The 15,079-nt window shown below is 48.0% G+C and overlaps 4 protein-coding genes and 1 long non-coding RNA gene across 6 annotated transcripts; 3 read left to right on the top strand and 2 right to left on the bottom strand.

Annotated features, from left to right (window-relative positions):
• Positions 1–109: 109 nt before the first annotated feature.
• Positions 110–882, top strand: LOC120444400 (glutathione S-transferase 1-like). Its single transcript, XM_039624022.2, has one exon. The coding sequence runs from the start codon at positions 143–145 to the stop codon at positions 809–811; it is 669 nt and encodes a 222-aa protein (XP_039479956.1). The 5' UTR covers positions 110–142; the 3' UTR covers positions 812–882.
• A 131-nt stretch (positions 883–1,013) lies between these two features.
• LOC120444873 (glutathione S-transferase 1) lies at positions 1,014–3,867 on the top strand. The gene is given in 3 exon segments (XM_039624853.1): positions 1,014–1,207; positions 1,209–1,403; positions 3,048–3,867. Coding segments are annotated over 3 exon segments (1,107 nt in total). The 5' UTR covers positions 1,014–1,028; the 3' UTR covers positions 3,781–3,867.
• On the bottom strand, positions 3,831–5,589 carry LOC120444394 (protein immune deficiency). The gene is made up of 2 exons (XM_039624016.2): positions 4,809–5,589; positions 3,831–4,366 (listed from the first exon to the last, which is right to left on the bottom strand). Exons 1-2 carry the CDS (start codon positions 5,466–5,468, stop codon positions 4,205–4,207), a joined length of 822 nt encoding a protein of 273 aa, XP_039479950.1. The 5' UTR covers positions 5,469–5,589; the 3' UTR covers positions 3,831–4,204.
• A 1,390-nt stretch (positions 5,590–6,979) lies between these two features.
• LOC120444392 (vigilin) lies at positions 6,980–14,706 on the top strand. The gene is made up of 6 exons (XM_039624014.2): positions 6,980–7,054; positions 9,129–9,216; positions 9,276–9,526; positions 9,611–11,464; positions 11,526–12,911; positions 12,998–14,706. Exons 2-6 carry the CDS (start codon positions 9,180–9,182, stop codon positions 13,370–13,372), a joined length of 3,903 nt encoding a protein of 1,300 aa, XP_039479948.1. The 5' UTR covers positions 6,980–7,054; positions 9,129–9,179; the 3' UTR covers positions 13,373–14,706.
• Positions 7,258–8,541, bottom strand: LOC120444407. Of its 2 annotated transcripts, XR_005615665.2 has the most exons (4): positions 8,162–8,539; positions 7,862–8,106; positions 7,446–7,792; positions 7,258–7,384 (listed from the first exon to the last, which is right to left on the bottom strand). It is a non-coding gene; the product is annotated as an uncharacterized LOC120444407 (long non-coding RNA). The 2 variants fall into 2 exon arrangements; XR_006356458.1 differs by having other exon boundaries at positions 7,302–7,792; positions 7,862–8,084; positions 8,162–8,541.
• Positions 14,707–15,079: the final 373 nt, after the last annotated feature.

Raw genomic sequence — 15,079 nt, 5'->3', positions numbered from 1 at the left:
TAGCTGGCTTTTTTATCTGCTGCTCTCACTTCTCTTGATCACTCTCACTATCACTCTCTTGATCACTCTCTTTCAAAATCCAATATATATAGAGTCATTCCGAAGTTTGCGTTTAGTAACAGAAGACACCTCCCAGCGCAAGATGCCCAAGTTGATCCTTTACGGCCTGGAAGCGAGTCCGCCAGTTCGTGCGGCCAAATTGACTTTGGCTGCCCTGGATGTTCCCTACGAATACGTGGTGGTAAACACTCTGGCCAAGGAGAACCTCTCCGAGGAGTTCCTGAAGAAGAATCCCCAGCACACGGTGCCCACTTTGGAGGACGATGGACATTTCATTTGGGACTCGCATGCCATCATCGCCTATCTGGTGTCCAAATACGGCAAAACAGACAGTCTCTATCCGAAGGATCTTCTTCAGCGTGCTGTGGTGGATCAGCGATTGCATTTCGAGTCTGGGGTGATCTTCGCCAACGCACTGAGGAGCATTACCAAGCCACTTTTTGCTGGTCGGACCACGATTCCCACGGAGCGTTACGATGCGATTATTGATGTCTACGACTTTCTGGAGACCTTCCTTGCTGGAAATGACTACGTCGCCGGCAATCAGCTGACGATTGCGGACTTCAGTATCATCTCCACTGTGTCCTCGCTGGTGGCCTTTGTGGAGGTGGACACGGCCAAATACCCACGGATTACTGCCTGGATCAAGAGACTGCAACAGCTTCCCTACTACGAGGAGGCCAACGGCAATGGAGCTCGTGCATTTGGGTCCATTATTAAGCAGAAAAACTTCACCTTCGCATCAAAGTAAATTACTTATGCACATAAATATATCACAAGTATTTCTTAAAGAATAATAAGTAAATAAACAAATTTAAAATATATAGGAATACAAAAGAGCACGATTACCGGTTTTTATCGACTCTCTTGCAAAAGGTGTCTCTTCCACGCTCTCTTTCAAAATCAAATAAATATGAAGCCTCTTTGCCATCTACTTTTAGTATTAGAGACAACCTCTTGGGGGCATAATGTCCAATTTGATTTTGTACGGAACAGAAGCTAGTCCTCCGGTGCGGGCCGCCAAATTGACCTTGGCCGCCCTTGGTATTCCCTACGAATATGTCAAAATAAATACCCTGGCCAAGGAGACCCTTTCTCCTGAGTTTCTGCGCAAGAATCCCCAGCACACGGTGCCCACACTGGAAGATGATCTGGGACTCACACGCCATCAGCGCCTATCTGGTGTCCAAGTATGGCCAGAGTGACGGTCTTTATCCAAAGGATCTCCTCCAGCGTGCTGTGGTGGATCAGCGATTGCACTTCGAGTCGGGAGTGGTCTTTGTTAACGGACTGAGAAGCATCACCAAGCCACTCTTTGCGGGGACCGGGGTCCGGGGTCCGGGGTGCGGTGTCCGGGGTGCGGGGTCCGACGTGCGGGGTCCGGGGTCCGGGGTGCGGGGTCCGATGTCCGTCGTGCGGGGTCCGGGGTGCGGGGTGCGGGGTCCGTGGTGCGGGGTCCGGGGTGCGGGGTGCGGGGTCCGGGGTGTGGCGTCCGGGGTCCGTCGTGCGGGGTCCGGGGTGTGGCGTCCGGGGTCCGTGGTGCGGGGTCCGGGGTGCGGGGTGCGGGGTCCGGGGTGCGGTGTCCGGGGTGCGGGGTCCGGGGTGTGGCGTCCGGGGTCCGTGGTCCGGGTTGCGGGGTCCGTCGTGCGGGGTCCGGGGTCCGTCGTGCGGGGTCCGGGGTCCGTCGTGCGGGGTCCGGGGTGCGGGGTCCGGGGTGCGGTGTCCGGGGTGCGGGGTGCGGGGTCCGGGGTGCGGTGTCCGGGGTCCGGGGTCCGGGGTGCGGGGTCCGGGGTGCGGTGTCCGGGGTGCGGGGTCCGGGGTGCGGTGTCCGGGGTGCGGGGTGCGGTGTCCGGGGTGCGGGGTGCGGGGTCCGGGGTGCGGGGTCCGGGGTGCGGTGTCCGGGGTGCGGGGTGCGGTGTCCGGGGTCCGGGGTCCGGTGTGCGGGGTGCGGGGTGCGGGGTCCGGGGTGCGGGGTCCGGTGTCCGGGGTCCGGGGTCCGGGGTGCGGTGTCCGGGGTGCGGGGTCCGACGTGCGGGGTCCGGGGTCCGGGGTGCGGGGTCCGATGTCCGTCGTGCGGGGTCCGGGGTGCGGGGTGCGGGGTCCGTGGTGCGGTGTCCGGGGTGCGGGGTGCGGGGTCCGGGGTGTGGCGTCCGGGGTCCGTGGTGCGAGGTCCGTGGTGCGGGGTACGGGGTCCGGGGTCTGGGGTGCGAGGTCCGGGGTGCGGGGTCCGGGGTGTGGCGTCCGGGGTCCGTGGTGCGTGGTGCGGGGTGCGGGGTCCGGGGTTTGTAAATGTAATGGATATACGTTTTGAATTATAATAAACGATAACGTGGCCAAGAGAAAAACCAAAATTAAATGAATACTATCTCCAAAATGTTGTTGGGTGTTGGGTGCGGGGTGCAGTGCAGTGCATATTCGTTAATAAAAGTTTTACTTTCCCAATAAAACTAACGAAAATGAAAACTCATCCAAAAGCACAGAAATTCCAAAAGCTATGTCCTAAAAATGATATAAGCACTTTAATTACACCAGTCATGCAACAGATTATCTCCATCATGCTGCCATAAAAATAACAATTGGAATATGATTATGACTTTGATTAACAGACAGTTTCAAAAACCGCAACATTTTTCTGCTGTAAGCATACAGATCGAATAGCTCAAGTGGAAGAATTTTCCATAACATTTAAACCAAATATGATAAGAAATGAAATATAAACCAAAACACTTAACACCTTATGAAGTGTTCGACAATAAAGATCTTCTAATCTATGTGCTATCTTTGCTGAAATTCCTGAAAATAGATAGTTCTTTGTGTTTCAATAACACAGAGTCCCATTACATATGGCATATTTAAATAAATATTATGTCTATCAAAAGGAAACCTAATTATCTCGGTCGGCAAAGTGAGAAAGCTTCGAATACCCAAGTAGCGTATATAAAATGGGAATAAAATTAACGGATCGTTGCCCGATCGGTAATTGCGATAGTCGGAGCAGGTTTAGTTTCAAATCGACAGCCAAGGCGAGTGGACGGACACCTGATAGCAATTACCATGGGAAAATTAGTACTGTACGGTTTGGAGCCTAGTCCGCCGGTGCGGGCCTGCAAACTGACCCTTGACGCCCTGGGCCTTCAGTATGAGTATAAGCTCGTGAATCTGCTGGCCGGCGAGCACAAGACAAAGGATTTCACTGTGAAGAATCCGCAGCACACGGTGCCCGTGCTGGAGGACGATGGCAAGTTCATCTGGGAGAGTCACGCCATTTGCGCTTACCTGGTTAGGCGCTATGCCAAGAATGATGCCCTGTATCCCAAGGATTACTTTAAACGCGCCCTTGTCGATCAACGTCTGCACTTTGAGTCGGGTGTCTTGTTCCAGGGCTGCATCCGGAACATTGGCATTCCGTTGTTCTACAAAAACGAGACGGAGGTGCCGCGCTCAAAGATTGACGCCATCTACGAGGCCTATGACTTTCTGGAAGCGTTCATCGGTAATCAGCCTTATCTCTGCGGTACGGGCATAACCATTGCCGACTACAGTATAGTCTCGTCCGTCTCCAGCCTAGTGGGCTTGGCCGCTATCGATGCCAAGCGCTATCCCAAGTTGAACGGCTGGCTAGACAGGATGGCCGCACTGCCCAATTACCAGTGGGTGAACGGCAACGGCGCACAGATGTTGATCGACATGTTTAGCTCAAAGATAACAAAGATTGTGTAATTGTGCACTCTAGCTAGCTTATAGGTTACAAATGATGAGATGTGTTCTGATTACGTAACAATAAAGCTTATATTTGTATAATCTTTACAAAAATGCTTTCATATTCCAGCTCAATATGCTGGTTCTTTTTTCGAAACAAATATCACAACTTAAATATTAAACTACAGTAATAACAATCAATGCAATTCTACGCACTTATTCGATAGGTTGGATTTATAAATCAAATATTGCACACATAGACCCCGATGGTCTCATCTCTCTACCACTCGATGTCGTACGTCAAATGCCGCTCTGAATCTAGCAAAAGTTGGCGGGTTAACAAACATTTCCAGTTTTCACCTTTCGGCTGGCTTGGACATCAAGAGGCTACTTCGAATGCATCGTTTTCGTTCTGGAATCTTTACTAATGAACCCCTCTCACTGGCTAGCTGTTTGTCTTTCGTTTCTCAAGGGCCTTCCAAACCAGTTTCATGCGCTGCACGCAATCGCGATGCTGGGACTCCCACAGCAGCGTAGTAAGACGTCCAACGGTGGCCACACCGTTCTCCGAGCTTCGCACCCACTGGAGCAACAGCTGGTAAATCACCTGTAGGAACAAAGCAAGTGTTAATTTTTTAATTTTAGGGATTTGCTGATTTCAATATAATGTTGTAGTACTTCGACAACAGAGTTGTAACATTTATACACCTTAACAAGCAATCTAATCAGACCAACAAGTGGAAGCACTATCAGTATTATATAAAATAAATAGCTGAAAATAATATAAGCTAATTCATATCATTTAAGATTTGTAAAGTTAACCAATTCATTAGTATGAAGCATGAAAACCTAATTGTGATCCTGCCATTTGAGTCATTAAGTAAGTAATTCAAATTAGTCTGATGCGTCACAATCATCTCGACATAGTCTACTGTTTTGCATATTAATTTGAGTACAGTGCTTACAGTTTTGTTATGATTTCAAGTGATTTCTTTTCTGTTGGTTGATTAAAGAACAAGTCAGTTAATTTTTAACATCACGAGCCTTACCTCTCTGATATTGCCATGCATTTGGTGATCGATGATGGCTTGGTCGATCTGTCCCTCCGACTGACCCAGATCACGCATCACCTGCTTCCAGCCCTCTCCCAAGTGCGTGGAAACCACGTCGAGAAGACGCACATCCGGCTCCTCCTGTGACTGCATCATGGCCACAATGCTGACCGTTTTGCGAGCCGCACTGGGACGCGGCTTGCCCTCTGGAGAGGCAACCGACTCCTCTGTGGCACTTGTGCTGCCCTTTCGCGAACTGCAGGCGCTTAAGTTCTGGTTGAAGTTGTAGACGGAGCCGAAGTGCAGATTACTGGCATTCGAGAAGTTCATGACCACCTGTTGCTGGGCGCTGTGTACGTTCATTGTGTTATTTGTCTGCGCGTTGCTGAGGGTGCCCGGAATATTGGCGGACTGCACCACATCCATTGAGTTGTAGTTGGGATCGCTGAGCTCGCGCAGCACAGATTCGGTCAGATCCGCGGAGGCAGTGGGCGTGCCAGCGGAAGAGGGCAGCGCCAGGGCTGCGCTGTTGTTGTTATCTGACTCGTTGTCGTCCACAGGAGCTGCGTCCTTTTCCAAACGTCCCTCCACGGGTTTCGGATTCTGGGCCTCCTTCCCGCCAAAGATTGTGGGCAACAGGTTCCTGAGCTTCGACATGCTGCTCGCTGATAACTGGTAGCTGTGAATGTGCTCTCGCTTCCGGAAATTCCACAGATTGGGGAGTTTTTTGCCTTTGTGATTCTTTGCTCTTTTTCAATTTGGTGGTGGTAGGCCTAGGATGGAACTAACTATCGATAAGCCTAGCCGATGGTTAATAATAAATCGTTGTAAAACGTTGTAAAAATGTCTTGAATGATAAAAAATTTAACTGAAAAGCATTTCTTATTGTTAAAAAATGTATTTTAACATTTCAGCATTTTTACTTTGTTTCTTAATCATTATTAATTTGCATGTAAAAAAAATCCTATTATAAGCGTTTAATAACGATTTTCACCTTTGAAAACTGGTGTTTGTTAGATATCTACATTGACGTATGTTATAATTATTAAATTAATTTTCGAATATCCCCAAAAGCCGGCCATAATATTCAACACCAACAGTCGATAGTTCGATTTGACAGTTCGCTCGCGATGGGAATCAGCGACAACCCTGCACCCGCTACGGCCTATCGCCCATCTCTATTTGCCACGTTCGCTCATGTTCATTCACATTTTACTTGGAGTCGGTAACGTTGAGTTCCGCGTCCGTGCGTTCTGCCTTCCAATAGAAAGTCTGGGTGTGAATTTATCAAGATTCCAGTGCGAAAATCAACTCTCATTGGCCGGTGATCCGTGCGGCGGTGTAATTGCAGCCGGAATTGCATAAGTTGCGGCGAGCGAAATAGAGAGTGCACGGATTTACAGTTATAAAGGGCCGGCAGCGGCGTGGAGGTGACGGCAGAGCCAGCAGAAGAAAAAGAGGCAGCAGTGGCGAAATTATAAAAAAAAAAAAGCGATGCAAGAAAATTCGGGCCGCTAATTTTCTTCAAATTTGTGTTGCGGACGGCGAAAAACAACGTGTTTTTCAATGGTTGATAATACACACGGGCGGCGCACTCGCGCTCACCCACACAGTCACAAAAGTCGGCGACGTCGACGACCCACACGCACACAGAGGGACGTAAAATCCCGTGCATACGTGTGTGCGTGCATATATAAGCATATTTGTCCGATTGGAAGGCGCGCGTGCTGCCTTTTTTTTTTACTTTAACTTTCCTATTTTCCGAAGGGGGGAGGCAGAGTTGAGGCCCCGCCCCGTGCCGGAAAAGAGGATTCACACAACCTTTCACCTGGAAAGCATACGGCACTGATTTCCGCATTTCCATACTCTCACACACACTCAGGCGCACGCACACAAACACGCCCACGCGCTGCTCCAATTTTGTTGCCGCTGCTGCCACAAAAACAATTGTCCAATAAGTGGCCCGCATATGCTGGCCTCCCCCCTGCACCGTTCTCTCTGCAACAACGCGCTCTCTACGACAAATAACATTAGACTTTCTATTGGGGATGTGCATAACGCAAAATGACCGTCCAAATGCTTTGTAGGGCATCCATCCTGGTGATGCCACGATCTTCTGCATCCGCTAATTGCATTAATTTCAAGCAATTGTTTTTCGGCTTTTTCAGCAGACACCCAAGTTATCAAACTGGATTTGGTCAAAGGAGAGTAAACTAGGCCGGATTTTTGGATTTTACAGTACCGTAAGTTGAATAACCTTTGCCTAGGGTTAATTTGCATAGTTTTACATTTTACACAAGTGTTTTGCCAAAAAAAAAAACAACGTAAAAACGCCCAAGTTAACGGTTCCATGCCTAAAACTGACTACGTCAAGCTTTTCTTTTTTTTTTTTAGTCTTTGGGATCTTTGTATCGAAATTACAGAAACAAGAATCCATCCGATATGTGCATACCAATTTTGTATATTTTGTTGTTTTTTTTTTTTTTTGGTTTAAAGCTGAACTTTAGCGCATTGTTTTTGTGCTTTGTCTTCATTTGTCGACGTCAGCGTCGCTGCAGGCGTCACATACGAACCTATGAACGATGGTATTTGCTATGTATGTATGTAGGTATGTTGCTTGTTTTCGTTTTTTACCTGTGCCTTCTCGAAAGGTGGCAACACACACACAACCGCATTCCCGAAGAAGCAAAAGAGCGACACAGAAATGTGCAGGCACACAAGCACAGTCACATGCATATACGCCATTGGCACTCGATCGTTTTGTTGTAGTTGCCGGCTATCATCCGGTTTTATTTGGAGCTGCTCCCTGCTCCGTTAAGTTACTTCGCCAAGCTGTCGCTCTCTCCTCTCACTGTTCCTATCCCTGTCGCTCTTGCGCTCTTCATTTCTCTTCGTTTGACACATTTTTCATGAGCGACCACAGGGGCGTCGACAGGGGGTTTTTTTTCTAGGCTTATGACTCCTACAACAACTGCAATTATCTGCAATATATAAATGTATTTAAGTTTTTTTTAAACTTCAAAATACAGTACGATTTAAAGGTAACATACCCCTTTTTATAAATCCTGCCACCGCCTCTGTCCATACATACAAAGATACACTCAATAAAGAGGCAGCCATATCTTTGTTGTTCTTTCGGTGAAGAGGAAAATGTAGGCTACGAAAACTCGTTGGGCATTGATTTAGAAAACAGCTTTGGTCGAACAAGTGCATGGTCTCTGTCTCTGCTGCTCCTCGGTTGAGATCTCTCTTTCTCATTCGCCAGTTCCCAACCTTTCACCCAATCGAAATCCGACTGATAGCAGCTTAAATTTCTGAACGTGTGTGTCTATGTGTGTGTGTGTACGTACCGCAATATTATGGTGGAGCTTATCAGCCAGAACGGCCGATAGTTATCACTCAGCTCCGGAATCTGCCTGCGTGGCCCATTGGCCGCGTCCACTTATCACCACCGAAAAGCAGAGAGTCGAGCACTCAGGCACTCATCTCGCCGATCCAAGCACTACGTGGCCTTAGTTTCGGGCTCTGGTGCAGAAAGTCCGTCTGAAAAGCAACTGTATTTCGGTTTATCAGCAGCAGAAAATCCATTTGACGCACCTCCTTTGGACACGCACTGTTTACAGTGGGGTCCCATGCTATAAGATCTCCCAGAAAGATTCTGCTTCAGTCGCAGGAAACTTTACGAATATAAGCTTAAGAAGTTTTTTCAGTATGTTATTTATGACCTAACCTAATAAATATTTTGGTTTTGAATATTATTGGTAACATACTAAGGAGAAACTAAAAATAGCAAGCAGACCCGCAGAATTTCAATACTTCTCACGTTTTTACAAGAAAGCAACAGTTGCCTAACTTGTTCTTAGGGCACTTCTTTAATTTTCTTTACATAAGTCACGCCGCATATCCAATGAATTATCTTTGTACTAATTTGTTTACTGTAGCCAAGCGGTTCTAATATGCGTATGTACATATGTAGTTCTTTATCAGTTGGTGGCAGCCAAATGCGGGTCTTCGGGGGTCGCACTTATCAACTTTCTGCGATTTTGGTAGGTCTGCGGGCAACTGACAAAAGGAAGAGATGAAAACTGAAGCTAAACAGGCCTATTTTAAGCCGTGTTTGCCAAAAAAAAAAAAACAATGCCATTGAACTATTTGTTCTTTGATTGATCGACCAGCACTTCGCTAATCCCCTAGAAACTTTTGTGTTCCTGGTTGCTTGCTTTATCGCTGGCTGATAAACAAGGTTATTTAATAGGGTCCAGTATGTTGTAAATGTTTTGTGCACTTGATAAGATATACTCTACTGTTCAATTTCAGTGTACTGTAAACGACTTGGAACGAAAAAGGACTTTTCTCTTTTTTTAAGTAATGCAAGCAGCAGCAGTGATGGAGGAAACTAACAACGGTGAGTTCTTCGAAGCTTAGATATCACCAAACAATTACTAACCAAAAATCATACTGCAGCAACTACCATCGAGCAGCAGCCCATCGCTCTCATCAATGGCCAAGAGCAGGTGGCCAACGAGCAGCAACCATCCTCGCCCACTTCGGTGGCCACGCCCACTAGCACCACTAGCGGCGGTACTGGCAATGCCACACCCGCCTTTAGCTACGACGACCTGTTTCCGGCCCTGCCGGCCAACACCTCGGCTCAATCGCAATCCGGAGCTTCCGGTTCGACTCTAGCTCGTGTGACAAGCTCCCAAAAAACGCATGTAAGATCAAAAAAGACATTCCATTACGATTTGTTTCTGGTTCTATAGATTTTATATATTAAACGATCTAATTTTATTCAACAGATTGTGCATGTTCCCTGCAAGGAGCGCAAGTCCACGGAGTCGGAGAAGTTCGGCGAGGGCGAGTCGAAGCGTATTTGCCAGCAGATCACCAAGGAGACAGGAGCCCAGATCGAGATTGTGAGCGGCAAGAACCAGTCGCTGACCTTCCTGATTAAGGGCAAGCAGAGCGAGCTGCTCGATGCCCGCCGTAAGATCCTTATGGGGTTCTCCACGCAGGCCAGTCGGCAGGTGACCGTTCCTCGGGAGCACTTCCGCGTCATCCTCGGCAAGGGCGGCCAACGTCTGCGCGAACTTGAGCGCGTTACTGCGACGCGCATTAACATCCCCAGCCAGGGCGATGAGAGCGAGTTCATCACGATTGCCGGAACAAAGGAGGGTATTGCCCAGGCCGAGCAGGAGATACGTCAGCTCTCAGCCGAACAGTACAAGAAGTCGTCGGACCGCATCACGGTGCCCAAGGTTTACCATCCCTTCATCGTGGGCCCCTACAGCGAGAACCTTAATAAGCTGCAGGAGGAGACTGGCGCCAGGATCAACGTGCCGCCGCAGCAGGTTCAGAAGGATGAGATTATCATCTCGGGCGAGAAGGACGCGGTCGCAGCGGCTAAGGCCAAGGTGGAGGCCATCTTCAAGGATATGGAAAAGAAGTGCTCTACGGTCAGTGTGGAGGTAGCTAAGCCGAAGCACCGCTACGTCATCGGCCCCAAGGGCTCCACCATCGCCGAGATTCTGCAGTTGACCGGTGTGTCTGTGGAGATGCCGCCGAACGACTCCCCCTCGGAGACGATCACTCTGCGTGGACCGCAGGTGGCCTTGGGAAATGCCCTAACCGTTGTCTATCAAAAGTCCAACTCGGTCAAGTCTGTTGAGATCAATGCGCCACACTGGATCCACAAGTATGTGATCGGTCGCAAGGGCGCCAACATGAAGCAGCTGGAAGAGGACTGTCCCAACGTGAACGTAAATTGCCTGGAGGACAAGATCAAGCTGGAGGGAGATCCCGAGAACGTTGACCGGGCTGTAGCTTACTTGTCCGAAATCATCAACAACTACGAGGAGAACTTTACGTTTGAGGTGATGACCGTTAATCCTTCGTTCTACAAGCACATTATCGGTAAGGCTGGAGCCAATGTGAATCGCCTTAAGGATGAGCTGAAGGTTAACATTAACATCGAGGAGCGCGAGGGCCAGAACAACATCCGTATCGAGGGACCCAAGGAGGGAGTACGGCAGGCGCAGCTTGAATTACAAGAAAAAATCGACAAACTGGAAAACGAAAAATCGAAGGATGTGATCATCGACCGCCGTCTCCATCGTTCCATTATCGGAGCTAAGGGCGAGAAGATTCGCGAGGTGAAGGATCGTTACCGTCAGGTTACTATCACGATACCTACGCCCCAGGAGAACACCGATATTGTTAAGCTGCGTGGTCCAAAGGAAGATGTGGACAAGTGCCACAAGGATCTGCTCAAGCTGGTTAAGGAGATCCAGGAATCGTCGCACATTATCGAGGTGCCCATCTTTAAGCAGTTCCACAAGTTCGTTATCGGCAAGGGTGGCGCTAACATCAAAAAGATCCGTGATGAGACCCAGACTAAAATTGATCTGCCTGCCGAGGGTGACACCAACGAAGTGATTGTCATTACTGGCAAGAAGGAGAACGTGCTCGAGGCCAAGGAACGTATCCAAAAGATTCAGAACGAGCTCTCCGACATTGTTACCGAGGAGGTGCAAATCCCGCCCAAATACTACAACTCAATCATCGGCACTGGCGGCAAACTCATCTCCTCGATTATGGAGGAATGCGGTGGTGTGTCAATCAAGTTCCCCAACAGCGACTCCAAGAGCGATAAGGTTTGTGTAGTACCAATTCTAGACCAAGATGTGTTATTAAATCTTTATTAATTAAATTCAGGTCACTATTCGCGGTCCCAAGGACGATGTGGAGAAGGCCAAGGGTCAGCTATTGGAGCTGGCCAACGAACGGCAGCTGGCTTCCTTTACCGCCGAGGTGCGCGCAAAGCAGCAGCATCACAAGTTCCTGATCGGCAAGAATGGCGCTTCTATCCGTAAGATTCGCGATGCCACTGGTGCCCGCATTATCTTCCCCTCAAACGAGGATACTGACAAGGAGGTGATCACCATCATTGGCAAGGAGGACAGCGTGAACAAGGCCCGTGAGCAGCTGGAGGCGATCATCAAGGAGTGCGACGAAGTAACCGAAGGTGAGGTTTCTGTCGATCCCAAGCACCACAAGCACTTCGTTGCCAAACGTGGCTTCATCCTGCACCGCATTTCCGAGGAGTGCGGCGGTGTGATGATCTCCTTCCCCCGTGTCGGTACCAACTCTGATATAGTGACGATCAAGGGTGCCAAGGACTGCATCGAAGCGGCTCGCCAGCGCATCGAGGAAATCGTCGCCGATCTGGAAGCGCAGACCACCATCGAGGTGGTGATCCCTCAGCGGCTTCATCGCACCATCATGGGTGCACGTGGCTTTAAGGTTCAACAAGTCACCTTCGAGTTCGATGTGCAGATCAAGTTCCCTGATCGTGGTGCCACCGAACCCGTCGAGGTTTTGACCAACGGAGGCAGCGGCGAAAACGGAGGTGAGGAAGGCCAGGAAGGAGAGCAGCAAGCCGAGAAGGAACCCGAGCAGGAGCCGATTCGTCAGTGCGATGTTATCCGAATCACGGGCAGAATCGAGAAGTGTGAGGCCGCAAAGCAGGCTCTGCTTGATCTTATTCCCATCGAGGAGGAGTTGACGGTGCCTTTCGACCTCCATCGTACCATCATTGGACCGCGTGGTGCCAATGTTCGTCAGTTTATGTCCAAGCACGATGTGCACGTAGAGCTGCCACCTAGTGAGCTTAAATCGGATGTGATCAAGGTGTGCGGTACACCCGCTCGCGTCGCCGAGGCCCGCGAAGCGCTGGAGAAAATGATTGTGGATTACGAGGCTGATAAGGCCGACCGTGAGCTGCGCTCCTATGTTCTCCAGGTGGACGTAGATACGGAGTTCCACTCAAAGCTCATTGGTCGTCATGGCGCTGTGATTAACAAGCTGCGTGCCGATCACGACGTCAACATTTCGCTGCCTAAGCGGGATGAACCCAATGACTGCATAATCTCTATTACCGGCTACCAGGCCAATTGCGAGGCAGCTCGCGATGCCATCCTGGAGATTGTTGGTGACCCCGATTCCCTTCATCGCGAAGTTATCGAGATCGATAAACGTATCCACCCCCACATCATTGGCCAACGCCGACGCAACATTCGCAAGATCATGGAGGATTATGAGGTACGTTACCCGGAAGATTTAGTTTGCTTTCAAGATATAAATACATGGCGTTTCTTTTTAACTAATAAACCCCTTAATGCAATCAGGTGAACATCAAGTTTCCAAGTGCCGACCAGCAAATCAATTCTGTGACCATCATTGGCCACCCAGAGGACGTTGAAAACGTCAGTGAGCTGCTGTTAGGCATGGCTGAGGACTTCGAGCGTGACTTCTTGGAGAGCGTGCCACTAACGCCACCGACGATTGGTGCCTTCCTAACTGGTTCCGGATCTGGAGCCGGCGAAGGAGGTGCCAGCGAGAACGTTTTCGTTATCAAAGACGCACCGTGGGAGAAGCAGAAGCAGGGCAAAAACCTAACTGCGCCCAACACTCAGTCGCAGGAGGACTTCCCGCACTTCGCTGCTGGCGGAGCTCCAGTGGCCGCCGCGGCTATCACCTCAGTGTGGGGCCCCAAGAACTAAGAGCATCGGGCCGAGTGTCCCGATCGCCAGCAGTAGCAGCAATACTACACGTCGGGGTGCGCCGGGGATCGGAGCTGGAGATGGACCAGGAGCTGGAACTGGAACTGGATGGATTATCGGGCAATGAGCGGCAAAGCAGCGGCAGTCGTGCGGACATCTCTTTAGTCGAAAACTAGTGTCAAAAAAAAAACGGTATAGGTTGTCTCCCAGGAGCTTTTCTACAACGCAATTTGTGCAGGTTAATAGAAAACGAGAATGACAAAGCAAGCAACTATTTTTGTATGATTTGATATAGGATCAATCAAACACAAAAACAAGAAAAAATAACCCTCACACACAACGACACATACACATGCTCACACATATGAAATTGCATTTATACAACATATAGAACACGAGAATCGAAACAGACAATTGACTCACGCCCCCAGTTCCGTTCCCCGATGTGTTGGCCAAACCCCGGCCACTTTATACATAAAACACTTAATTGCCAATTTCTTTTTATATAACCATTCTTCATTGCAACAAATAATATTCTAATTAGTTGAAGCTCCCTAAAAGTAAGCAGAAAGTTCAGCAAATGGTTTGTTAATTGAATTAAAACTGACTAGCGAAAAACGTTCAAGAACGAAAGTAATTGTAAGCATAAAATGTTAATTATTTACATTTACCTTCTATCTCCCCCGTTTTGATAATACCATACTCATATTTTTCGTATTCGGAATTTCTATTTTCCTCCTTCCCAATTAAGTGATTATTATGATTTATGCGAAAGTAAATGTTAAATGAACGTTGATTGTATTGTAAAAACGTTTCTTACGTTGCGGGGCGAGAGTGGAAGTGGAGATGGCGATTTATTTAAACCGCAAATACACACCTTACTTACATTTATAAACTAAATTTCCCGCACGCCTGCTCCTGCTCCCCAATCCTCCAGCGTTCTCCCTTCTCCCATACAAACACAGCCATGTTACAGAACCCGAAAAACACACACCGACTCTGTTCACATTTCAAAATGAGTACCGACATTTTAATTTTGTGCAATCCCCTTGATTTATATTAAATTGTTTTCGACTTATGTTTTCCTCTTAACTAATTTTCTTTGCGTCGCGGTGTAAAAAAATATCAAAAATCAAGTAAAAGATTTGGAACTCTTCCAGTACTTTGTACGAGTATCGGGTGATGGTTTTTCAGTTTTCTCAACTCTACACCGCGCAATATCCGACAGTTGAAACACCAAGCATAAGAGAAATTTTTAATTTTTTACTATTACTATTCAATAAAAAACAAAAAAAAACCATATGAAAACCAATAAAAAACGTAAACAAATCGGATCTTCTTTTGCAACGTTTTTCTTTTGTTCCACTTTTGTTTAGTATTTGGATTGCTTCTGTTCGAAAAGAAAAAGAGTATGATAACACCAAGAATAACAGACCTGATATTGTAAATTTTTAAAAATATACATACATATTTACAACAACTGCATTAGTAATTCTAAGAACGTAAAAGATACAAACTATATAAAATGTATATATTTTCCTATATTAACGGACAAAATCAAATGTACGAGACGACGGTCAAATGGCAATTGCAGTCTGCAAAACAAGATATTTTCACTCACGATTCGATTTTTTTACTATAATTTTCCAACCAGATATAGCAGATACAACCGTATGTCTTATTTCTTTTGAAATACAAAAGTTTTAA

The sequence above is a fragment of the Drosophila santomea genome, chromosome 2R (assembly GCF_016746245.2).
Source record: "Drosophila santomea strain STO CAGO 1482 chromosome 2R, Prin_Dsan_1.1, whole genome shotgun sequence".
NCBI lineage: Eukaryota > Metazoa > Arthropoda > Insecta > Diptera > Drosophilidae > Drosophila > Drosophila santomea.
This window is presented reverse-complemented; position numbering and strand designations above follow the sequence as displayed.